This window comes from Dermatophagoides pteronyssinus, unplaced genomic scaffold (assembly GCF_027571235.1).
Source record: "Dermatophagoides pteronyssinus isolate colony J.1.1.1.1 unplaced genomic scaffold, Derpt_VIB-CSIC_2022.12 sq0016, whole genome shotgun sequence".
Lineage (NCBI taxonomy): Eukaryota > Metazoa > Arthropoda > Arachnida > Sarcoptiformes > Pyroglyphidae > Dermatophagoides > Dermatophagoides pteronyssinus.
Window position 1 is genome coordinate 545218 of NW_027461540.1, and position 27361 is coordinate 572578.

At 29.0% G+C, this 27361-nt stretch overlaps 1 protein-coding gene across 1 annotated transcript in view; it reads left to right on the forward strand.

Annotated features, from left to right (window-relative positions):
• The first annotated feature begins 1950 nt into the window (after positions 1–1950).
• The window catches only part of LOC113796452 (uncharacterized), a 28718-nt gene continuing 3307 nt past the window's right edge, over positions 1951–27361 (forward strand). Inside the window, exons 1-6 of the mRNA XM_075822223.1 lie at positions 1951–2411; positions 19385–20355; positions 20441–20565; positions 24366–24537; positions 24639–25820; positions 26573–26709. Of these exons, the coding sequence (XP_075678338.1) occupies positions 19764–20355; positions 20441–20565; positions 24366–24537; positions 24639–25820; positions 26573–26709 (2208 nt within the window). The 5' untranslated portion in view covers positions 1951–2411; positions 19385–19763. The remainder of the gene's footprint in view (positions 2412–19384; positions 20356–20440; positions 20566–24365; positions 24538–24638; positions 25821–26572; positions 26710–27361) is intronic.

A 27361-nucleotide genomic window follows, 5' to 3' on the forward strand; every position in this document is an offset into this window, starting at 1 on the left:
AAGAATTTCGATCGTTATTCTTCCATTTTTTTTTACTTTTCCACTATTTACACACACACAGGGGTATTATTATTTTTGCTGTTGAAATTTTTCTTCGTCGTTCGTCGTTCGTTCGTTAAAAACTAAACATCGAGGCTTATTGAAGAAAAGACTTTTGCGAAAACGTTTACAGAATGGTGGATTTCATTGTCAAAATTCTTTTTTTGTGTTTTTTTGATTTATAAAATGATTTTTTTTTTTTTGGTTATTTTACGTGGTTTGTAACTTTGTCAACCAAAAGAATAGTTTACGGAAACAATTTATCAAAAATTATATACTTTTTTTTGTGGAAAGTTTTTTTGTTGTTGTCACCATCAATTTCTTATAATGACAACAAAAAAAATCTTATTGAAATAATGATCACACCAATCAATTGAGAAAGTTTCTCGGGAAAAAAGTTTTCAGAAAATTTTTTTTCTCTATGAAATTAATTTTTCAATTTTTTTTGTTTCGCTCATTGCCAAATTGAATAAAATTCACTTCTTTTTCTTGTTGTTTGTTTGTCTGTGAAAATTCAAATTTTTGTTGTTGTTGTTGTTGCTGGCATCTCAAGTCAACCATATACAAAGATTTTAATTTACTTTCAACGATGGATGGTTGATAATGATGATTATCATTTTACGAAGCGAAATTCTTTTGTTTTTCAAAGCAGAGTTTCGTTTTGTTGTTGATTATATAATTATCACGCAAAAATGATTTCTAATGATCGTTTCACTGTGTTGTCGATTCTATCATCATCATCGTAGTTGTACCTAATTAGACTAATTTTGCAATTTTTTCTTCTGCACCCCCTCCCCTCGACTATTTTCATCCATCTTGTCTAATCATCAAAAAATAGCGCAAAATAATAGTAATTTCATCGATTTTATTGTTGTTTTTCTTTGGTGCTAATTTTAGAATGAATGAATGAAAATGAGTGTTAAAAAGGGCCAAAAATTAAATTCTTTTCAACTAAATTGATTATGGAGGTGGTGGGGGATGGGGTGGTGTTTTTCGCAATTACAAAATGGGGTTAAATGAAATGAATCAAGAGAAAGGAATTTTTGTTCTTTTCTTTTTTTTTTTTTTTTGTTGTTGATTGCTTAATCAACTGATTTAGTTAGTGGGTGTATATTGTGTGTCGACTATTTCAACTCAATTCGATATATGTTAGTTGTGTGCATGGGAATATTGCAAGAATTTTATCCATCTTTATCAATGATTTTTTCTCTGGTTCATATTGTTACATTATTCGGTTTGGTTTGATTCAAATGTTGTCAATTCTATTCTATTATGGTTTGTCAGAATATCCAAGAGAGAGAGAGAGAAATTCTAGAATTCTGTGTTTTGTTTTGTTTTTTTTTTTTCGTTTTGTCAATCAAAAGCAACAACAACAAAACAAAAATATGAAACTAAATGCATGGTATGCATAAAATGAAAATTGGAATGCCAAAAAAGAAGAAAGAAAGAAGAAAAAATCAATTTGTTGATTGATTATTTTGTTTTGTTTCCATATATATTCACTTTTGGCTATATTTGCGGATTCGGAAAACAAAAATTGATATTTTCGATTCAAATCGGTCGTGCATTTAATCTGATCATCCATTTTTTTTTTTTTTTTTTGATGTTTATAACAACTGGGAAAATTTCCGAAAAGATTTTTTCTTTTGGCGCCCGAATTTGTCGTTCATTTTCATTCAACATTTTCAAATAATAATTCTGGTTTGTAAAAAAATTATATAGAAAATATCCATAATTTCCAAAACTTTAACACAAACTTACTGCTTGCATTTTGTAAATCGCTATATACACCTCTCAACAGTGTAGATGAAAAACAAGACAAAAAGCAATGATGATAACGTTGATCGTTGTCGTCATCGTTGATGTCGTCGTCGTCGTAGTCGTCGCCGTCGTCGTTGAACTCTTATTATCGTCGACTTTTTTGTTTTGTTTTGTTTTTAGTCATCGAATGGATCTCAACGAATCAAGATCGTAACGTGTTATTTTCTGGTGTATGTTATGTTATTTTCTCGGGAATTTTCTCCAGAGAAATTTTTCGGGATTTTTAAATTTTTTCAATGTAAATTCTGTGCAATTTGAATTTTTGTGTAATCTTTTTTTACGTGATTTTTGCTTTTGTTTTCCGGTTCACAAAAAAAATTGTTTCCGTTTTTCATTTCAAGTTTTTCAATTTCCTCAACGAGTTTCGTTTTGTGTTGCTTGTGTTATTTTCAAATTCATTTCCTTCAATCAATCAATCAAATTGAATGAATTTTTGTTCAAAAAAATCATCCCAAAAATAAATTCTTCCATCATCCGCATCGTCGTCCGCATCAATTTTCTCTCCGACCAAACTTTCCCTCGATCGTCGAACAACAACAACAACAGAAAAGGTAACTAAATTTTTTTCCCATTTCCACCCTGCAAAGTACAAAATTTTTTTCATTAAAAACAACAAAGGAAAACAACAACAACAACAACAATAGAAATGATGAAATAATTTAACACTGATGATGATCATCATTATCTTTTTGTTGTTGTTATTGTAATTGTCTCTCTCTCTCTCTATATCCACTTCATCCATCCATAATAATTTATCCAATTGATATAATCGATGTGTGCACCATCGATGATGATTAAGTGTTAGGATTCCATTTTTTTTCATTGGAAAACTTGAAACAAAATTTTTTTAAAAAAATTAAAAAATAAGAAAGTACATCTTGTCACCATCATCATCATCGTGGTACTGTATTATCATTCTATTTCCACTCACCCACTCTTACATCACATAATCATCATACACCTCGAATGTGTTGAAATAGAAATTTCAAACAAACAAAAAAAATTATGACCTTTTTTTTCCTTCTTTCCTGATGATTGTTGTTGTTGTTGTTGATGAAAATAATTATTTCTTTTGGTGGTGGTGGGAAATAATTTTTTTTTCACTCCCCCTCCTCAATGACAATGACAATTACCCAATGATGATGACCATTATCTTTATCGCTTTTTCTTCTCTGTTGGTTGATCTTCTTTTATTAAATTATATTTTCTTTTCCTTTTCGGTTCGTTCGTTCGTTCGTTTTTTTGTTCATTTAGCTAGCTAGTGGTAATCATTCTGTTGGGATATTTTCATCCATAAAATAAAATTATTATCATCATCATCATCATAATGGGCAGTTCATTTTTAATGTTTTTTTTTCTCTTTTTCTGCTTGTTTGCTGTTTGTAAAGCTGCTTGTTGTCGTTGTTGTTGTTGACGGTGGTGGTGGAGGGTTAATTTGATGATTTCATGATTCTCGACAAAGAATTCTTAGATGTCCTTAGATGGTGATGAATTGGTCCAATTGGTTAAATGTTTTTTTTTCACTGTCGATTTTTATTGTCATATAAAATTTTTTTCGGAAAAATTTCTTCAGGAAAGTTTCCTCCCTATTCCTGAAAAGTTTCCCTATTAAAAAAATTATTTATTCAAGAATTTTGCTGATTTACTTTATTTATTCAGTCAACAATATTTACGCTCAGATAAATTTCTTATGGGTGTTTTTTTTTAAAAAAAATGTTTTTTTTCAAAAAATTTACCAAAAAAAAAGTTTGTTTTTGGTTTTTGTAACTTGATTTTGGTTCAGTTGGTTGGTTTGGTCAGAAAACTTTCTCTATTTATTTTTGGTCATTTTCAAATTTTTCATTGCGTTTTTTCTGGTATTCTGCCTCTCTGTGTTTGTTTGTTTGTTCATCAAATTTTCTCTGTTGGTTTTGGTTTACTCACCTGAGTAAACAACGAGTGAATAAAAAAAATCAATGAAAAAAACAAAAAAGAAACAAACTTTCAATCATCCAAAACCAAAATTCATTTGAATTCTGTTCAGGAAATGTTTCGTTCTACTTCGTTCTTAATTGGATGCTTTTCTTTTGGGGTTTTTGTAAATTTTTTTGGACGAAAAATTCATGTTTTCTCTTCAATCAAACGGTTGTTCATCACCATTGTATTTTTTTCCGAAAAAATTAATTAAAAATTATGAATTTTTTCCTTGTTTCGTTTCAGGCTATTTTTACTTTGTTTGTACGGTTAAAATTCATTTCAAAAAAGAGAAAAAACAAACAAACAAACATTTTTGATAAATAACACAATTCTCATAAGAATATGTTCTGCTTGCCTTCCATGAAATGAAAATTGACGATATTCTTGTTGTTGTTGTTGTTGTTATCAAATGTTTAACCCTTTCATTCCATATTTACAAATGATGATGATAATTTCATTCGTAGAACAACAACAACAACAAAACTTTTTAATTATCTCATTTTCCCTTGTTTTTTTTGTTGTTACTTTTTTCCCTCCAAAAAAAAACCAAAAGCAAAAATCTTCATCTCTGTATACAGAGAGGCTATTTCTACATCACTAGAAACTTTTGTTTTTTGTTGTTGTTTCCCAGATTATTTGTCGGCATTTTTTGTTTTCGACACATTAATCAGTTTTTCATTGTAAGCATAAATTACATAATAATTACATCATCAACATCATAATCATAAAACATTGTTTTGTTGTTTTTTGCTGTTTGTAATTTTTCGGACACCCTGTATATGTAATATGTTTTTTATTATTATCGTTACATTACCATTACATAACTTATCTTTTGTTCTTTTGTTATTCTCTCTTGTTTCCGGCATGATATATGTGAATTTTTTTTCGCCCGTTTTTCGGGCTGCCTTTTCTCTGACTGAACCGGTATTTCAAACAAAAGACGACGACTACTACGGTAATTAGTTGAAAATCATTCATTCATTTTTCCCCTCTTTTTCCTTTATTCAATTATTTTCCCATTTTTGGAATATGAAAAAAAACGAACGAAACAAAACGAATGGAAAATGATATTCTTGATTTTTCACACAATGATTTTCGGTGCATTTTTTCCCTATTCTATTTCGATTCTTTTACGTTTTCCAAATTGTCACATTTGCCATTGTGTGTGTGTGTGTGTGTATGTGGATGTTAAATGTGCAAGAATATTCCGGATGATGATGATGTTGATGTCAAACAGAAACGAGAAAAATTACCATTTAGAATTTCAATTTAACAAAAAAAAATCGAGTGTCTGGTTCGGTGTTTGTTCTGTTTCGGTTTCTGTATGTGTTTTTTTCATTGTGAATAAAGAGTGCGAAAAAAAAATGAAAAGTGAAAAACGGTTTTCGATTCTTTTATTCCCTCACTCTCTTTGCGTAATGTTTAACTACGAAATGATGATGATGATGATGTTTTCATTAAAAGAAAATGTTTTCTTTCTTTTCTTTTGCTGGTTAAATAATGGAAAATGTTTTTCATATTTCTGAAGTATTCACTTGACTTGACTCTCGATTCTTTATATTCGCAACAAAAAAAATATAAAGAATCGAGCGAATGAATGAATAAAAAAAGGATTAATAAATGAAAGAATTCATTCATATTTTCCCAACTATGTATCATGCAAGTCATATGATGATCTGGTTCTTGATTCTGGTTCCCAGAAAAGAAGAAGAATATGAAGAAAAAATTGTTATTATTTTCATTATGAATTTTATTGTTGTTGTTTCGTTTTTCTCTCACTTTTTCAAGTGTCAGTTCCATGAATGGATGATACATGATACTGCTGCTGCTGTCGCTGCTGATAGTGTTGTTGTGTAATGAATTTGAATTTGAACTACCGATCAACGTATAAACCTGGTAAAAATATTCTTCCTGTTTGGGTGATTTGTGACATCAGGATATTTTCTTCATTATTTATTTATTGGGATTTTGCTTTTGCCACCGTTTTTGTTGTTTTTAATTGAAAATAAAACAATGAAAATTTCCTTTTTTTCATCAATCATTTCGTTTATCAACCAAAAACATGGACAAAACAAAATAAAGGAAAAGACAGAAAGAAGGAAAAACTGTCAATTTTCTGCTGGATGGCTGCCTGACTGCCATTGAAAATTATCAACGAAAATTACGAAACAAAAACAGGAAAAAAATGTTTAAACAATATGACATTGGCTGGCTAAAGCTGTCAAATTATATGTCAGTCGTGTGTGTTTTTTGCATTTTCATCATTTTTTTTCTTTCTTCTTTTCGTTTTCCACCACATTCATAATGATTATGTCATGATAATAATAATGATGTTGTTGTTGGTGACGATTAGACGATGCAATGAAAGAATATTCTTTTCACTTAGTTACTTACATTAAATACATGATGATATTTGAGATGGTCTTTTGGAGGGTGGATTATTATCATCAAAAAATGAAAGAAAAAGAGCGAGTATTTAATGAATGAAGTGTTAAATCAACTCGATGATGATGAAGGCAAATGAATTCTAGGATACAAGTCCAGAAAAGCCAGAAAAAACATTGTAAACGAATTTGATTTTCAAAGAAATTTTCCAAGTTTTGTAGTTTTTTTTCAACGGAACAAAATACTTTTCCAATTAAAAAATTTCAAAAGTTGTAACAACGAAAAACAAATTAATGCTTAACAACAACAACAACAACATTATCATTATAAATTCTTTGTAATTTTCTTAAAGAATCAGCAGTTTTCTCTCTCTCTCTCTCTCTCTCTCTCCCGAGATAAATTCTTATTTACTTTGTTGTTGTTGCTGTTGTTTTTGAAAAAAAGTAATCCCTGTCCATTTTTTTTGCAGCTAATTTAGATTGTTTTTGTTCAAATGGACATTCGTCAATGTCCATTTCATTCATTTGTTCGTTGTGAATTCTACTTTTACCGAGTTCTTTTATCGGACAGGAAAAAAAGAGAAAATTGCCGAAAATTGTCAAACAAGATTTTTTGGAAGAAACAGAATTTTGGTTCGGGAAAATTCCCTACCCTGTCCTGTGTGTTTGAAAATCAATTTCTGTTTAAAATTGATGCTGATGTCACATTTCACCAAATGTTTTGCCGAAAAAAAAATTCTTGGGGAAAAAACGAATGGATGCAAATAATGTTTATATACATTTTTGCAGGAAAAAAAATTTGTTTTTCCTTTAAAGCCAAAATTAAGGGGGATGAAAACAAGGGAAAAAAAATAATGACATGTTTTTAACACTATCCATTTCATGTTTCATGATTTCATCATTTGTCGGGCGTCAAGGTGTATTTGAAATCAATTTTCTTTTCTTTTTGATATTTTACATTTGTAATATCTTTACTGGCTGGCTTATGAATAAATCAGCTTATCAATTTGCAATTTGTTGTTGATGTTGTTGTTGTTGTTGTTGTCATGCAAAAACTAATCGAAAAATAATGTAAATGACAAATATAAGTGTCTGGTGTGTGTGTGTGTGGTGTGTTTGATTATGATTATTTAATTGAATTTACATTTACATTTTTGTAATTTGGAAAGAATTACAAAAAAACAAGAGAATATTCCATATTGTAAAGAATTTTTTTTTTTCGTTTGTTTTTTGGTGAGAGATTGAATTCAGATAATATTTGTTTGTAATGATTTTTGATTTTCATTCAAACGACGATGATGATGATTATGATTGGATTTGTTTTTGTCTTTGTTTTTGTTTTTGTTTGTTCTGTTTGTTTTCGTTTTCGTTCGTTATTACAAATGCAAATGTTTTTCATAAGTAAATTATAGATAGTGAATCAAAAAAAAAAAAAAAAAAATATTAGAATAATGTAATGGCCAACAACAACAACAACAACAAAAAAACATGGAATAAAATTCTTTACAATAAGTATTACAGGGAATTCTTATTCTTATTAATCATTAAATGGATGATTAGAATTTGGAATTTACAAAAAAAAAATTTCTGATTCTTTCGATTCTCTTTGGATTCTTTCGATTCTCTCTCTCTCTCTCTCTCTCTCTCTCTCTCTCTCTCTCTCTCTCTCTCTCTGCCTTAATGCACTTTAGAATATCTCCATTAATGGCAAATCGGTGATTAAACAACAAAAATCATAATCATAATGGATTTTTTCGATTTTTGATTTTTTCCTGCTTGGATTAAATCAAAACGTCATTTTCTTTTTCTATTCCAAGGAAATTTTCCTAGAATTTTACCGATTCTCTTTCTCTCTTCTGACTTACTTCCTGGAAAGTTTACTTTAAATTTTCTCCAAAAATTAAAACAAAAAAAAATTTCTGAAACATTTTCAAATCATCATTATCGTCATCATAGTCGTCATCGTTTGATGTCGTCGACGTCTTCGTCATCGCCATGTCATCGATAAATTGATGATCATAAAGAAAGAAACAAAAATTTTCCTGTTTGTATCGTTTATTTATTTGATTTACTTCGACTTCGATGATGATGATCATTTGCAATCAAACAGAAAATCCATTCATCATAATCAATTCATAACATATTTTCCCTCCATATTTCATTTCATGAACAACGTTTGAAGAGAGAGATATGTCAATGAAAAGAATATTTCTCCAAATCAAAAATCCAAAGAAAAAATCGATATTTATTTATTGCCATTGGGTATATATTTTTCTTCGCTATCTTTTCATCATCAATGATGTTTGTTTGTTACCATAATATATCAGATTCTTTGCACCGAACAAACATTCAGAATAAAATCTATTCAGGAGAGGAAAGTGTTTATGATGATGATGATGATCATCAATTTATTTTTGTTACGTTTTTTTTTCTTGAGTTACGTTTTCGGGATGTAAATTCACAGAGAAAACAAAATGGTTAATACAAATCAATAAACAAAAACAAACAAGTAAACATGATTGATTCAATTGATTTTTTGTTCGTTTGTCGTCAATACTTTTCTTCACTTCTTACACGTAGAATTTTCTTTTCCTGAATTCTTATGTTTATTCATGAATTTCATCGTTTTCTCTTCTTTGAAATTCAATTCTAAGCATCATTCGAGTCGACTTTCGACTGTGAATGAATAAATCGGATTAATTTATTTTGCTGTACAAAAATACAGAAACATAAAATACATTTTCACTTAGAGATTAAGAAACTTTCTGGAAAAAATTCCATGTTTAAAAAAAAAAAAATCTTTAATCATCAACCAAAATCTTTACAGTCAAGGTTTGTTTGTTTCTCTCATCACCACTATTTCTACTCTACTAAACCTTGTTCCTATTATCATCATTATCATCAACATAAGCATCACTATTTTGACTCCCACATTTACCTCGACATTGATGATTTTTTTCTACTTTCTCATTCAGATTTTCTGTTTTTCCATTATCTTTTTTCGGTTTTCTCTTTGTTTGAATGTGATGAAAAATTTAAAAACTTTAATTCTCTGTTGTTTTGGAGGAAACGAAGAAGAAGAGGATATGTAGATTTAAATAAATTACTATTTGCATTTCCCTCGACATTGAAATTTTCTTTTTTTTTTAATTTTCGGAAATTGTCTGTTTACCAAAGGAGCAGAGAAATTTCCCGGCAAATTTAAATTTAAAAAAATTTTCCCATCAATTTTAATCTAAAATCGATTTTTCTTCATTTCATTTCTGATCTAAAAAACGCAAAACAAACGAAAAACGAACGAAATGAAAAACCTTCGAGTCAGAATCGTTTGCTAATTACCATTACCATCATCATCGTCATCATATTTTGGCCTCCTTTTTTTTCGGGAAATTTCCAAGAAACTTTCAAGAGGACATAATGACACTCAAAATATAAACAAACTTTACGACGAATAAAAAAACAAACAAAAACTAAAGAACCGAACTGAAAAAAAAGAAAAATAGAAATTCCGGTTCCATGATGAAGAAGTTCATGAATTTAAATTACTTTATCGATTTTTTCGCTTCTTTCATCAAAGTTCAAAATTGCTGTTGTTGTTGTTATCCTGGTTGTTTCTAGGGTTCCAACAACAACAACAACAAAAACATTGTATTTTTTTTCCCTGGGATTTTCAAAAAATCCAAAATAACAACAATAATGACGACTGGAAAATTCAACAAAACAAAACAAGCAAGACAAGAATCTGGTTCAAAAAAAAATATTGCTTTTTCCAGATTCAAAAGTGAAAGAAAAAGCAAAAGTAAAGTGAAATGAAAAGGAAATTAATTTTCTAAATATGATAAAAGTTCAGCATGTTCATGTTTGTTTGTTTGTTTGTTTGTGTGTGTACGAAAAATTCGTTAAAGTTTAGGTTTAGGTAATTATGGGTTACATTTAGAAAAAGAAAGAAAGAAAGAAAGAAAGAATCTTTTCTTTCTTCGATTCCTGTTGTTCTATTATTGCCATGTTTTTTTTATTCTATCAATATCCATTCTCTCTCGGTCTTTGTGTGTTTGTTTGTTGTGTAGAAAAACGAAAAGAAAGAAGCGAATCCAAAAATGATAAAAATGAACAAAGAAAAGAATCAAATGAAAAACTAATTTTGCTTTGTTTGGTTGTTACATTAGTTTTTTTTGTTGTTGTTGTTCAGTTCAGCAGTAGGTCTATTCTGGTTGTTTGATTGTTTTGTTTTGTTTTGGTTTTTGGTTTTTGTTATTTGTTTGATTCTCTGGTTTTGTTGTCGTTACCATATATATCCAAATATATAAGTAGAAATAGAAACGATAAGAATCGCAATTTAAAAGCACATATGGAGAAAAGAAAAACTCCCACCATTACTGAAAACATCCACTCCCCACACTATATGGATCATATAAGATTAACCTAGATCTGGTAGCACAACATACCATTTTCCAATGAAAAAAAAATTGAAAGTTAAGAAAAGAAAAAAAAAATCAAACTTTGAAATTGATAAAATAGTAAAAAAGGAAACGAAAAAAAACCAAACAAACAAACTAAACCTTGAACTAAACCTAAACCTCAATAGAAATAACATTTGATTAAGCATTAGGCTTTGTCTGTTGTCTGTTGGATTCTTTGATTCTAATTCTTTTGATTCTGTTTAGGAATTTTCTGATTCTGGCTTTTCAAAAAATAAAGATATTGCTGGTTTTTACATTATCAAAATTGACAAAGAAAACATATCAAAAAAAGTTTCAAGTGAAATGATTATTATTATTGTAATAATGATTATGATTATAACCGAAAAACAACAACAAAACAAAAGAATATTCTTATTAATGTTCCGTAAACTAATAATAATAATAATAATAATAAGAAAATAATGAGAATATTCTTAATGATGTGTGCAAGTAAAATATCCTCCTCATCCTCATCATTATCATTCATTCAATTATCAATAGTAAATATGATTATAATCAGCATGGTTTTTGAGTAAAAAAAACAACATTCATTCATTCAGTTTGTAGTTTACATTTGAAGTGAATCATGAAAAAACAGAAAAAAGAAGAAGAAAAGTTTGATGATTTCGGTTTTTTGTTTTGTTTATTTCGGGTATTTTCATTGTCAGTTGCTTGGTGTTTTCTTCTTCTTCTTCTTCTTCACACATGTTATTTCCATTGTTTTTCCATTGTTTTTCTCTTTTTAAAACCAAAAATAACACAACTGAGAATCCGATTTAGCGAAACAGAACAAATAAAAATATTTTCTGTCTTTCTTTCTTTCTTCTTTTTCCCTACTTTTATCACGAATATAAATCATTATTTTTTTTGAAAAAATATTTTTCAAAAGAAAGAAAGCAAAAATCACCATTGCCACTGTTATTTTAAATGATGATGATGGTTATGGGTGTTAATATTCTCTCTTTCTTCTTCTATTTATTCCATGTTTGCTTTGTTGCAAAAATGAATGGCATTGTTCAAAAAATATCATCATCATCATCATGTCAAATTGTCATTTGGTTGAAAAAGCAAAAGAGAAAAAAAAGAAAAGCATCTTTTGTCTTGAATAATGGCGTTATTCCCTTATTATTTCCCATTTCACTTTACTTATTTTCAACGAATCACAAGACAAGATAATCGTTTTATTTGATTTGACTTTGAAAATCATCATCCGTCATCATAATCATAAACATTGAAAATTGTAAATTTGAAATTTAAAAAGTTATTTTTAAAAAAATTGAATTGCCGAAATGTTTCTCTATGAATGATAAGAATTTGAATGAATAATCATGAAAGGGGAAAGTTTTACTTTTACATTTGATTATTGCACTATTCAAATTGATTTCAATCATTTTTTGTGGGAAAGTTTCCGAGAAATCAAAACACTGGAAAACCCTAATGAACTTGATCTTCTTCTAATTTTGTCATTTGTCATTTGGATTTTGTGGTTTTTAACATTGAATTTGAATTGAAATAGAAAAATTCTTTTGATTGATTGCACTGAATGATTGCAATCTTTTTTAGAAAAAAGTTTCCAAGGAAATTTATTATTCAATTCAAAATTGATTTGAATAAAATTTGATTTTGATGGTTGGTTGGTTGTCCAGAGTTTTTCGGGAAAATTTCCCGAAAAAATAATTTACAGAATTGATTTGGTTCAAAGATTTCAGATTAATCATTTTATTTTTCTGTATTCAGGATTCCAACCATCCAGAAACAAAAAAACTTTTAAATTATAATTTCAATAAATTAAATTTTGAACCAAAAAAAACTTCCCATAAATTATTTTTTTTACAAAACTCTGGTTTGATTTTTTCGGGCAACTTTCTCGTCATCATTCAACAACAACAAAAATCGTTTTTGAATGAACACTCCTATGGCAGGAAACTCTGAAAAAATTTGCATCCAATAGAAAATTATGATGATGATGAGGGGGGATGCGGATGATTCAAAAAGCAATAAAAAAAAATATGAAAAAACTGAAAAAATGATTTATGTAAGGCATTCATTCCAAGTTCGCAGCAGCAGTGTTATTTTTGTTGTATGTGCTTTTCGGGATGCTAACTTAATAAAAACTAAACTCTAAACGACATCACTTATCATTTGCCGAACTGAACGACGACGACAACGAAAAAAAGAAAATTTGATAGGATTAACTCTTTGGCTTATTACAGTTTTTGGTTTCCCTAAAGAATTTATCAAGTTTTTTTGTGAAATTTTCATTCATATTATTATCGATTTAGTGTTTTTTCGTGTAACAATAATGATTGGCTGCAAAGAAATTTTCGTGATCCAATTTCATTCGGTGAAGTGGGGGGTTTTTCTTGCTATTTCACTCGGTAATCAATGGTTAAATGTAGGTTAAAAAACTGAAAAACTATTAAAAAAATTGATCATGAAAAAACCCCGAAAAAAAACCTGGTGAAAATTAATAAAACATTAATTAAAAATGGTTAATTTTTGGTCAGTTCAGGTGGTCAGGTCAGCAAACAATAAAAAACCAAAAAAGCAATATTTTTTTTGTTTTGTTCAAATTCTTCATCCGTTTTAATGCATTTCTCATCGATCATCATCATCAAGAATCCGGAATCCACAGAATCGCCAGAATCGAAAATGTTCGTGAAGAACCGAAAATGAAAATGAAAAAGTTCATTCACCAGAATCATTATTATTATTAATATATAACTTTCATTTAAAACCGAAAAAAACACTACTAATACTAATTCTGGGTTAACAAGAAAAAAAATAATCTTTTTTGTTTTTGTTGGAAAAAAAAACTACGTGACCACACTATTTATTTCCTGGGGTTAATTGTAAGTTATTGTCTTTTTTTGTTTGTACCGGTTATAAATTGAAAAAAATGCTGAAACTACATGGGTAGAAATAGTCGAATGAAATGATTATTATTAATTTCAATATAAAAAAAATTCCGGTTGCCAAAAAAAAAAAAAAAAAAATTATTAAAAGTTTTTTTAACCCTTGAGATCTCGACAGATAAAAATCAAAATGACAAATCGATTGGTTCGATGGTCTTTTTTCAATAAAAAAAACTTACCTGATTGATTGATTGATTGATTAGATGTACTTGATGTATTTTTAGACCCCAGAAAAAATCATTTGTTTCAAGATTAATAATTGATCGCTATTTGGTCGATTGATTAAGTGGCCATTTTAGAATCTCAATCAAAAAACCATTTTTGGCGATAAAAATGGAAAAGAAAACTTATCACTTTTAACAAGAAAAGAAAAGAGAAAAGAAAAAGTTTTATAATTTGATTGATTGATTGATGTGAGGTGCAACATCCGCATCACCAAAAGAACAACTACAGCCAGAGATACAGAGAGCAAAAAAAGAAGATAACACTTAAAAGAAGAAGATCATCAAACTTACGGTTGTTGCAGATTTTGATGATGAACCATTTTTTCTAATAAAACAAAAAACAAAAAAACAAAATTGAAAGTAAAAAAAACACCTTCTAACAAAACAAACAAAATAACAAAACTCAAGTGAAACAGAGCAATTTGTAAAACGGGGTGAGGGAAACTGGTAAAAAACAACATTGGAAATACATTGAACACACTTGACATTGATTTAAAATGAAAAGGAAAGGAAATTTCCTTTTGCATCATCTTTTGCGTTATCGGTTTGTCGTCTTTTTCCTCCCAAATAGACAATATGTTTTCATTTTCGATTTGACAGATGACATTCTTTGTTATGATGATGTTTCGAATATTATCTTTTAAAATGAAACATTTTTTTTTCTGGCCCAAAGATATGAAAAATGGAAACAATCGCTAATCGATTTTTTGTTTTTCTTTTGCTGGAAAAATTGAAAATTTTGTTTCTTTTCTCTTGTTACCCTATATATTCACCAAATCGATCGATCCGATCTTTTCAATGTTCGATTTAAAAATCCACGAACAAACGAAAAAAAAATTGTCAAATTTTAAAACATTTTGTTTTGGGAAATTTACCCGAAAAACCATTGAATCATCGGCAAAAAAAATTATTATTCCGTTTTTCGTTTTTCCAACCAGAAAAAAAATCGTTAATTGAATAGAGATGGAGAGAGAGAGAGAGAGAGAGAGAGAGAGAGAGAGAGAGAGAGAGAGAGAGAGAGAGAGAGAGAGAGAGAGAGAGAGAGAGAGAGAGAGAGAGAGAGAGAGAGAGAGAGAGAGAGAAAGAGAGAGAGAGAGAGAGAGAGAGAGAGAGAGAGAGAGAGAGAGAGAGAGAGAGAGAGAGATTCATTAGATCAATAATAATAAATCTATTCTATTTCTACCCAAAAAAGTCAAAAAATTACTGTCAAATTTTTTTTTATCTGGGTCATTTTTTTTAGCAAGAATCATCATTCATAATGATAATAAGGAAAAATGCATAAAACAACAGCGACGATGATTCTATTTATCAAATCAAATTAATTTCCCAAACAAACAACCAATATGCATAGAGCAAATATGCAAAAGAAAGAAAGCCAAGACCAAGTCTAAGATGGCGAAAGCAAAATAAATAATGATTTTCGATGGCTGGCAAACAGGCAAAAAACTTCTTTATTTTCCATAATAATCATATTTCACCTTTGAATGGATTCATTTTATTCATGGAAACAACAACGAAAAACAAAACAAAAATGGTTTCTTTTTTCTGATATCGATGATGTGGATCATGATTATTATCGAAGAAGAAAAAAAAGAAATCAAATCAAACAACAGCAACAAAACAAAGGGAAAAAGGCAAAAGCAAAAATCAAACAAAAAGCAAAAAGCAAAAAGCAAAAACAAAAAAGCAAAAAGCAAAAATCATCAACAACAGAATTTTGTATTTTGGGAATATAGTTAATGAATGAATGAATGGAATGGAATGGAAGTTGCAAGTTCATCATTAAATCATAATTTTTGTTGTTGTTGTTGTTTGGTTGATCAGGATCAAGTTTTCCCCTTATTCATTTCATATTTCTGATTTATCATTTTTGTTGTTGTTGTTGTTGCTATTTTTGTTGTTGTTGTTGTTGTTGTTGTTGTTATTATTATTTTCTCACTAATTCTATTCGTTTGATTCCATAAAAAAGCAACTAAACTAAAACTAGATTTGCATGTGATTCTTGTGATTCTCGAATTCTGATTCTGATTTTGCTTTTATCATAGAATCCACAGAATATCCACAGAATCCATAGAATGCATTTCACACACTTATACACTCATTGATGCGTAACACACTAAAAAGCAATAGCAAAAAAAAAGTTAATTTTCGTATCACGTTCCATTTCAAAACCCAAAAGAACGAAAAACAAAAAGCAAAAAATGATAACATCATCAGATGTGACATAAATACACTCTCACTTATACAATTGAAAAACAAACAAACAAACAAAAACAGACAAAAACAGCAACTGATGGCATCCAAAAAACCGAGATGACAATGAAAACAAAGAGAGACCAACAAAACAAAAAAAAAAAAGACAGAAGCTGAATCAACAAAGAATTGATGCAAAAAAAAAATCTGAAGCGAGAAAACAAAAAAAAAAGCTCCAACAACAATGATGATGAATATAATGGCTTGGGAAGTTTCCCTTGGAAAACTTGGCTAAATATTTTGCCATTTGAGAATTTTCAAAAGCGTTTTTTGATGTGTGAGCTTGTTTTTCATATGGAAATTCTGTAAAGAATTTTCTATTCATCAAGAAGTTCCAATGGATTTGATTTGATTCTTTGTTTTCACATGACTTGTTTGACCTATTGATTTTCTTTTTTCATTATTATTATTTATAAATTCTGCTTTTCTGCATTCTGTTTCATTGTTTATCCTAATCATTATTATCATTTTGGATGATGATAAACAATGAACAGAATCGTGAATAGCGAATAAGTTAATCGAATCAATTAACAAAACGATGATGATGATGATGATAACTAAACGCCTATATACACCCAACCAACCTAAGTGGATTTTTTTTTATTTAATGAAATTAGTTGAACTGAAAAAAAAATGCAAAATATCGTGATTTGAATTTAACATGACTTTATTTTTTTTTGTTGGAAAAGTAAACATTACCGCAAGATCAAAATAGCCAAACTAAACAAAACCAAACAACGAAAACGAAATTGAATTAGTTTAGGTTTGCGTTTTTTTTTCTTCGGTGATTTTGCAATAGATAAATCTCAAAGTGGTGTTTTTTTCATTTACTTTTGCAATCTTTATTTCTTTTCAGAAGTAAAAGTGAAATCAAACCAAGATTTTTAGTTTACAGAAGCAAAAAAAAAAGATTGCGAAAGAATCGATAAATTTCGTGACATTTCAATTTAATTCTTTTAATGAATTGTTTTCTTTACCAGAATGATGAATGTTTGTTTGATGATGATAATAATGATAAAACATTCAAACATCAAACATTTCAATCCATTTGGGAGCAAATCAAATGTCGAACCAAAAATCCATTTTAATTCAATTTTCTTTTTGATTGAAATTCTTTCTCTCTCTCTCTCTCTCTCTCTCTCTCTCTCTCTCTCTCTCTCTCTCTCTCTCTCTCTCTTGCTATCCTGAAAGAGAATCCTGATTCTGTAATTCTGTAATTAATGCAGATGCTGGTTTTTTTGTGGCACCAGGAGTTTTTTGTTTCACATTTGATTTTTAAAATTCAAAATTAAACAAACAGAAGCTAAAAATCAATCAAAATTTCAATTTTTTTAACCCTTTAGGCTGATTGTGACCTGATGAAAACATAGAGATAAATTGATTTTGTAAACAATCAAGGAAAACAAAAATTTTTCATTCAAACAATCAAAATTTAATGAATGAATTTTTCCGGGGAAATTTCTCGAAACAAACCGAAACTTTTTTCTCAATGTTTTAACAAATCAATTAATAACAACAACAGAAGTTGATTGATTGAATAATAATGATTCAAAATAACACTGTGTTACTCTATCGATCAACAACAAAACAAAAATGAATTTTTTTTTGATTTCGAGATTGATCGATATTTTTCATCAAAAGAAAAGTTTTTTGCCTCTCTACTTATGAATATTCTTTTTTTTTTTTTTTTTTGTTAACAACTTGTTAGTGTGTAGGGAGTAAAATGAAAAAGAAATAACTAATGAAAATTAATCGAAATTGTCAATAATCAATAATCATCATGTCAATAAATATGGCTTCCGAAAGAATTTCTTAATCAATTTGCAGTTGTTGTTTGCCCCACCATTCCCCCACCACCACCATCAACGATTGTTTCATGTCAATCAAATTCTTCTCTAATATTTTCTTCCAATTCAAAATGAAAATATGAAAAAAAATTCTTCAAAAAAAATTTGCCATCATTTTATTGTTTTTCCAAATTTTCTATTTCTAGATTCTCAATATTCTGGATATTCTTCGCTCTATATTTATCCACTTTCTCTCTCTCTCTCTCTCTCTCTCTCTCTCTCTCTCTCTCTCTCTCTCTCTCTCTCTCTCTCTCTCTCTCTCTCTCTCTCTCTCTCTCTCTCTCTCTCTTACCGTTTTTATCGTTTCTGCACAAATTCTTTACGCAATAATAAATAAAAAAGAAGTAAATATATTTGAATGGAAAGATATATTTCTATGGCTTATTTTCATGACGCCTGGCGTCAATAGAGTCGGTAAATTTATTTATATGTGTTTTCTGTGTGTGTGTGTGTGTGTTTAACTTGACTAAATATTTACATGTACACCATTTAATGGATTCATTTCGTTATTGCTGCTGCTGCTGCATCATTACCAGGATCTCTCCGGATCGGATCAGACAAAGTTGAAATGAACAATTTTTTCGTTTTTCGTTTTCGTTTTTCATTCTTCTTGGAATAAAATAACGATATGGATTTTTTTCCATTTTTATTTTTCCTTTATTCCAAAAAAAAAAATTGTAACATTTATTTTTGCAGCACCAGCCGTGTGCTACAGCAGTGTTAATAAATTGTACAATTTTTGTTTTGTTTTGTTATTCGTTTGTTTTGTTAATAATTTATTTTTGCGTAGAAAATTTGTCTGTTTGTTTTGTTTTCCAGTTGTTTTATTAAATTATTTCCATCATCATATTGGGGAAAACAAAAGAATAATTTTTTCTATTTTTAAAACATGCATGGGAAATATTTCCAGAATTTTAAATTCTGGAAACATTTTCCCAATGATCATAATGTATTCTTTCATTCGATTGGTTAGTTGACCGAATTCAATAAGAAAAAAATACGAGAATATTCCTCGGGAAATTTCACCGAGATTTTTCTATCTGAAAAGGTTAATTTTCCATTTTATAATAATGTAATCCAATTCATTTAATTACATAAAATTAAAATGGAAATATTCTTTTTTTTGCTTTGAGTCAATTTTTTTCCTTTTAACCCTTTTGATTCCATTATCAAATGATGAAATTAGATGGGAAAAAAACATTGAATTTCCATTCATTTAAACATTTTAATGTAATTTTTCCTTTTTTCATCTGTCGGGTTTGTTTGTTTGTTTGTTTCAAATTGTCAATGTCTATATTACATTTCAATTTACGTTGATAGAAAAAAAAATCTGCTTCAGGGTTATTTTTCATTAGATTTTTCATTAAAAAAAAAAATAAATTTCAATTTTTGATTACTAATGTGGGTGTATATTGCGCAAGCAATGTCAATATTCTAAATCTAATCTTTTCTTTTTTTCTTCTTTTTTCTTTCTGTTTTTTTCAGATATCTTGTGGAAAGCCAGCGATGATTTCTTCTTCCCCCCCCCAAAAAAACAAACTGCCAATATCCAATATAAACCTACAAAAACGATTTTTGCTGCTTCCATTCAATTCAATTGAATGTCTAATGATGTTGTTGAAAAAAAATTCTTAATGTGATCATTTCTCTTGGGAAAAATATTCCGTTCTCTCTCTCTCTCACCTCTCGTTGGAACAACACGGCAATCATCATCATTAAACAACAACAACAAAAAACAATGAAAATTTCATAGTAAAAAATAGAATCGATTACGAAAAATGATGATAATGATGATAATAAAGAATATTTGAAAAGAATTACCGCTTCTACTTTCATTTGGATTCAAAAAAAAAAAAAAATAACGATGATGATGATTTCATCAAATTCAATGGAAGATTATTCTGTATCATCATCATCATCAAATATCGATCAGAATGATGATCCTACGGATGATTTGGATGATGATTATCATCATCATCTGAATCATCAAAATCTTCAACCAAACGATAATTTGATTTTAATGATGAAAAATTATACAAACAAACAATTAAATCATTTTTGTAATGAATTATTATCGTCATTAGTTTCATCAACAACGACCGCAGCATCAAATAAGACTTCTGAGGTAGAAATAGAATTCTGTAAGAGTTACATTTCATCATCCACAGCAGAATCATCTTCCGACACTGCATCATCATTTCAATTCACAAGTGAACCTTATTATTTTTCTCAAATGCCAAATCTAACTAAAACAATAATCAATAATTTATTGATTGAATCAAAATTCTATGTGCCAAATAATTTATCATCATCATCATCATCGCCTTTATCATTTGAACAAATACAGAATAATCCTTTCGACGACTATAACCACTCAATGATGATGATCAATAATAATGATTACAACGGAAATATTACTGATCTAAATAACAATAATGATGGTTATCTTAATCCAAGTAAGTTTTCCGGGGAGGAAAATGTTCCCGGAAAGAAATTTTCCAAGAAATTTAATTTAATTTCAATTTTTTTTTCTCCACATAGATTTAAAAATAACATTAATCGTTTTATTGAGCTTGATGATTGTATTTACTGTTATTGGTAATATTTTAGTTTGTTTATCAGTAATATTGGTTCGTAAATTACGACATCCATCCAATTATCTTTTGGTAAGTTTCTTTTTCTTTTCAAACCGAAAAAAATGGGGTAATTTTTTTCAATTCTGTATCGAATTGGAATCTTTCCAGGAAATTTTCTTCCCCTTTTTTTCAAATAAACTTTTCAATTTTTTTTTGGTGAAAATCCTACCCCTTTTATCTTTTCAAATTGATTTTTTTCGAACCAAAATCACATTATTCACCAAGCAACAACAACAACCACCCAAACATTCCTTTGAAAATTTTCTTTCTGGCAATTTTTCTTTTCTTTTTTTTTTTTGATTTTCTTTGTGAAATTCTCAATCACTATAGATTCATTAAATTGATTTGAAAATAATAATAAATTTTCAAGTCAAAAAACCGATGCAATAACCAAAATGAAACAACGAAAACAACAACAAAAAGTAAACCAGATAAATTATTTGCATAAAGTCGAAATTTTCGGTAAAAAAAACAAACAAACAAACAAACGCAGACACACAGTATTTAAAAAGATAAATTGATTGTGTGTGTGTTTATTTTGGAATTTTGTTTAAAACAAAATGAAATGAAAAATAAGCATCGACAAAATGAAAATAAATCAAAGCCAAAGTTTTTCTGAGAAATGTTTCCAGAAAATAAATTGAAGGAAACTTTCTGAGCTGAGAAAAAGCAATTTTTTTTGAAAAGATTTCGATTCTGCTTTTAAAATATTCAAAATGAAATGCAAATGAATTTTTTTTTGAAGAAAAAAAAGTTTTAAAATTGAACCAAGCAACCAAGGTTTCTGGAAAAAGATTCTCAGACTTTTTTTCTCACCCTGTTCATCTTGTGTTACCCGGATAATCGCAAAAAAAAAGAAAATGCTTTGCAAATCAATTTTGAAAATGAAAATTTTTTCCCAAAACACACACACACACTTACTTAACCCTTTGCCAAACCAACTAAGAAAAACAAACAAAACTGTAATGATAATCTTCAATGGAGGGGGAGAAAATGATTAAAATGAATGAAAATTCGGTAACAGCTCGAAAATAAACAAAAAAAAAAAAATAATAATAATAACCCGTGTTACCCCACATATTACAAATCATCTCTATCACAGGCAAACAAGAAGAAAGAAACTTTGTATCGAAATTATGTTTTTTCTTTTTTGCTTTTCTTGCTCTCTGGCATACAGAATGTCGATGATGATCGTCCATAATTACCATATGATGCTAGAGGGGATATCGTCATCAAACATTCATATCATCATTATGCAAAAACAAGAAAGGCTTGAAACAAAAAAATTTTGCCGAACACCGACAAAGAAGAAGAAGAAGAAGAAGAATATTCTAGGATTCCACAGAATCAGAAAATGTGTATTTTGAACTCAAGAATATTCTTGTTTTTGGGTAGGGAAAATCATTATTATGCAAAATAGGAAATTTGTAAATGAATAAAAATGAATTGAAAAAGTGAATGTTTTTTTTCTTCTGAAAAACCACAAAAAACCTAAACTTTATGTTTTTACGTTGAAACAAGAATTTTCTTGATTCTTTGTTGTTGTCGTTGTTGTTCAATTTGTTGTTTTTTACTTTTTTCGTTGAGTGTGAATAATATTTGTATAAATTTGAATTGATGATCATCATCGATTCTGGTGAATTCTTGTTTATGGAATAAAATTCTGTAATGTAACTGAATACACACACACACACTGGTAAATAAGAATATATTTCGCTCGATTCTGTAGAACTTTGGATTCGATCGTTGTGTGGGTGGATGTATATAGTGTGTTTGTAGTGAACCAAACCATCCACACTCTCGTACGAAATGATTTTATCATTTTCATTTTTGAATTTCTGAAATTCTTCCGGAATAAATTGATGTTTCCGTTGAGAAATGTTCCCAGAAATTCCCAAATGAATTGTTATTGTTGTCGACGATAAATAACATTTGCGATTTTATCACGATCATCATCATCATCATTGTGAATGGTCAATTGAGTGATCGGTAATTTCCTTTATTTACATTTTCTGTCTGTCATTTTTGTTAGGAACAACAAAAAAACCAAGAATCGACCGGATTCAGTCGATATAGTCGGGGGGAGAAATCTGAAAAGATAACAAAAAAACGGAATGTCATGGCAAAAACAACAACAAAAACTCATCACTTTGTTGTTGTTGTTGTTGTTTCATTGATTTTGTGTTGACAACAACAACAACAATGTTGCAACAACAACAACAATTTTTATCAAGTCCGCGAAATGTTTTTTTTAAAAAAAATGATTGATTATATTTGTCAGGTTCCGGAAAAATTTCCTCATTTTTGAAATGTTTCGGAAAGATTTCCCCCCATAGTGATATCACCATTGTTAATCATAATCATAAACAAAATTCGATAAACAATTTTTTTTCGGACAACATTCATTAAAAAGGGGAAAGTTTCCCAGAAATGAAAATAATAATAAAATTATGAATCCGATAAACTATACCCGGGAGGGAAAAATGTTGTTTTATTTTTTTGGGAAAGTTTACAAGTGAAAATGAATATAGAATCATATATGACATATGACCATGATGCTTTCATTCTCATTTATTTATCACGAAAAAAATGAAAATGAAAATAATGGAAAAAGCCCCGAAGATGTATTTTGAGAAAATCAATTGATCAGTGTCTGGTGTGCCTGTGTTAATTGCGTTCCTTCGTCCATTCTGCCATTGATATTTGATATTTATTGCCAGAAAAGATTCTCATTTTTTTGTTGTTGTCGTTTGATTTGCTATCTTTCATCAATTCTGTGTTCTAATGAATTTTCACTTTTTTTCACTTCATCATTGGATCTGATTTTTTTTTCTCGATAAAATAAATTATTTTTGGACTGAAAATCCTTTTGTTGTTGTTGATTACGAATCGAGAAAATAAAAATTCCATATTTCATAAGTGAAAAAATTCATTGAATCATGAATAGAGATTCATTCATGGAATCAAATTCTCACTCTGTCTGTCTGTCTGTATTACAGAAAATGTCAAAACCGAAAACAGTTGAAAATTAGATTTTCCGAAAACATTTCTTTCCAACAAATATTCTCGTTGATTTTCCGTTTTCAAATCAAATTTTCGGTTGATTTGTTTTAATTAGAAATTTTCTTTTGCTTTTCTTTTCATTAATGATATTTTTGGATTTGGATTTTTTCTCGTTTCCAAAAAAAAAAAAAAAAAAAAAAAAAAAAAAATTATGCCAATTACATTATGACATTTGTGGATTTTTCATTTCGAAATCTAAGAAAAAAAAGAAAATTTGAAAAAAATGTTGATAATTGAAAAAATTACCGAAAACTTGTAATGAAATACCGGTTTTCTGTTTCTTCGTTGATCATAAATCATTTTTCTCTCTCTCTCTCTCTCTCTCTCTCTCTCTTACCATTCTCTTGATATTATCTTGACCAAAAACTTTCCTTTTTGGCTTTTTTCTTCTGGCTTTTTTCTTCAATGAAAATGTAAAAGAATGGAAAGAATTACAAACGAAATGACACTTGACTGATGTGATGATCCACACCACAAAACAGTGAACAGATATGAGAATCTGAAACCCTGAGAAAAAATTCTTTTTTTACCCGGTTTTCACACTCAATTTAACTTATTTTGTTTTGGAATAAAGGAAAAAGATATTTGTTTTTTTCGGGTGAAAAAATTGAATGAATTCTTTGGGGGTTTTTTCCCGGGAAATTCCCCCAAAAAAAGTTTATTGTTTTTTTCCGAAAATATTTTTTTCGAAAAATTAATTAATTTTTCTTTTTTGTTTTTTTTTGTTTTTCGTTAAATAATTTTTAACCCTAACCCACCCAACGCAGGTATCATTAGCGATATCAGATCTTTGTGTAGCAATATTAGTAATGCCATTAGCATTACAATATGAATTATCACAATCATGGCGTTTATCTCAAAATATCTGTGATTTATGGGTTTCATTCGATGTAACCGCATGTACATCATCAATATTAAATCTTTGTACAATATCAATCGGTAATGTATTGGTTTCTATCCATTCATCGACTTTTTCTTAATTGTTATTTACCAAAAAAAAACTAATTTATCGTTCCCATCATTATTATTGTTGTAAACAGATCGTTATTTGGCAATAAAAAAACCATTAACCTATGGTGTACGACGTACAACACGTCGTATTTTATCATTTATTGTTACTGTTTGGATTACATCCTGCCTGATATCAATACCACCGGTATTAATATTGGGTAATGAACATGGTACACCTGAACAACCAATATGTGAAGTTAGTCAAAATCGTGGTTATCAATTATATGCAACATTAGGTTCATTTTATATACCATTATTTGTTATGATTGTTATGTATTATAAAATTTATGTTGCTGCAAAACGTGTTGTTGATGCTGAATTACGTGATCAACGACCATCATCATGTACAAATCAAACATCATCATTGACATTAAAATCTTCAATGGGAAAAACAAGAAAAACATTATCATTTAAATCATCAAATAGATTTTATTCGATTCGTAAACAGTCACCATCATCAACAACAACAACAACAACAGCCAAACAACAACAACAACAACAGCTACAACAACAACAACAAATTAATTATTTTGATCCATCAATGAAAAAGCCATCAACAACAACAACTGTACAGTTATTGGATAAAAATCAAAATTATTTATTGAAACAAAATGATAAAACAAATCATATTAGAATGAAGAAAAAAAGAAAAAAACGTGGGCAAAAATTTTTTCGTAAATATTGTTGCTGTTGTTGCGGTTATAATAGTTGCTGTTGTGGTTGTCATTGCTGTCAAAATAGTGATTATTTTGATTGTGGCGATGATGATGATGAATTAAGCCGACAACAGAATTCCAATGAAATACCAGTAACAACATCGACTATAATAACACCAGCTGCCATTATGGTTAATTCGGATGGTAAAACAACAACAACATCGACGACTATGTTGACAGTTTTAACCACACCAATTTCAACAACAACAACAACAACATCAAATGATAATCATAAACATTTAAATGGTCATCAAAAATTAGGGAAAAAAACATTGAAACAATCGCCATCACCGACAACAACAACAACAACAAATTTTCAATCAGGATTTCGTCGTAATCGTCGTCGATCATTTAATAATAATACAAATACTGGATCAGTGTTAAATAATGATGGTGGTACAGTGTTAATAAGCGGTAGTGGTTGTTCAACAACATTAGCAATGAAACAACGTGCATCAAATGCATTACGTGAACGTAAAGCATCCGTTACTTTAGGTAAATTCTTTCTTTCTGTTTTGGACAATTTTCTTTTCCCTAAATTCTACTTTAGGGTTAAATTTAAATGATTTAAATTTAATGATTTTCGGTTTTTTTGGTGAAAATCGAGTTCATTCACATTGCCACGGAATTCAAAAAACCAAAAAACCAGAAAAATGCAATGCAGAAAAGCCAACTTTTTGTTTGCCCATTCACTAATCACTGTTTGATTGGTTTTTTAACCCCCTTGAACTCCTCCCCCATTTTTTTCAAACTATATTTATTTATAGGTTGATAGGCATTGTGTGGGTGGGAGGTGGGTGTGTCTGTGTTTGAATGTTTGATTGATGAATATAATTATCAAATGAAACACGACAAGACAAAAAGAATATTCATAATATAGGAAATATATGATTATTTTTTTGATTGGCATATATGAATTAAATCATGAAAACAAAACACAGGAAAAACAAGGAAAAACAGGAAAGCAAGAATTCAAGAATCAAGAATCAGGTATCAAGAATCGAGAATTTTTTTTTTTTTTGGTTGAAATTGCATGTCAAAATGTAACGTTTAATTTATGAATTCAATACGAGACTGAACGAGAAACCAGACCAGAGAGAGAGAGAGTGACCAGAAAATTATCATTAAAAATCTTATAGCCTATGATTATTGCGATTCATTCATTCATTCTGTGTTTTTTCGATTCATATTCATTATTTTCATTTTCATTTTTCTCCATTTTTCTTTTCTATTCTATAAATATACAGGTATCATAATGACAGCATTTACTGTTTGTTGGTTACCATTTTTTATATTGGCAGTATTACGTCCATTTTCAGCTTCAGTTATGCAAATTCCACGTTATGTAACTAGTATTGCATTATGGTTAGGTTATGTTAATTCGGTAAGTGTTAAAAAAAAAATTTTTTCCTTTCTTTTTTTTTCCAAACAAAAATATAACCCCCGAAAACCATAACTTACACATTCATCATTTGTTGACATGAGAGAGAGAGAGAGAGACAAGAAGAATCCCAAAAAACCAGAAAACCAGAAAAGTTAATTATTAAGCCATTACTTTATCTATGAATGATGATGACAGCCAAAAAAAAAGAAATTAGAAAATGGTAGCTGTCAATGTGTTTTCCACTCCCATCAACACCACCACCACCACCGAATGGGAGTGGTTATCAATCACCAAAAATAAAAAATAATGAAAAAATTTTAACCCCGTATCATCATCATAATCGGTAGCTATTATTTTTCTGGAAACAACAATGAAAATTATATTCTGGACAATCGATCATTTTACAGAAGAATATTCTTCTTCTTTTCTTCCATGATCTATTTTTTCCTTTTGGTCGGTCAAATGGTTGATTGGAAAAATGTGTCATTTTCATCATCATCATCATTGATAAATCAGTAACAAAAAATAACGACCAAGAATGAACAACATCCTGATCATATCAATTCAATTTCCATTTCCATTTTCTTTGGTTTGGTTTGTCATTAAACGAATGAATAAGATTCATTCATTCATTCACATTTAATGATTTCTG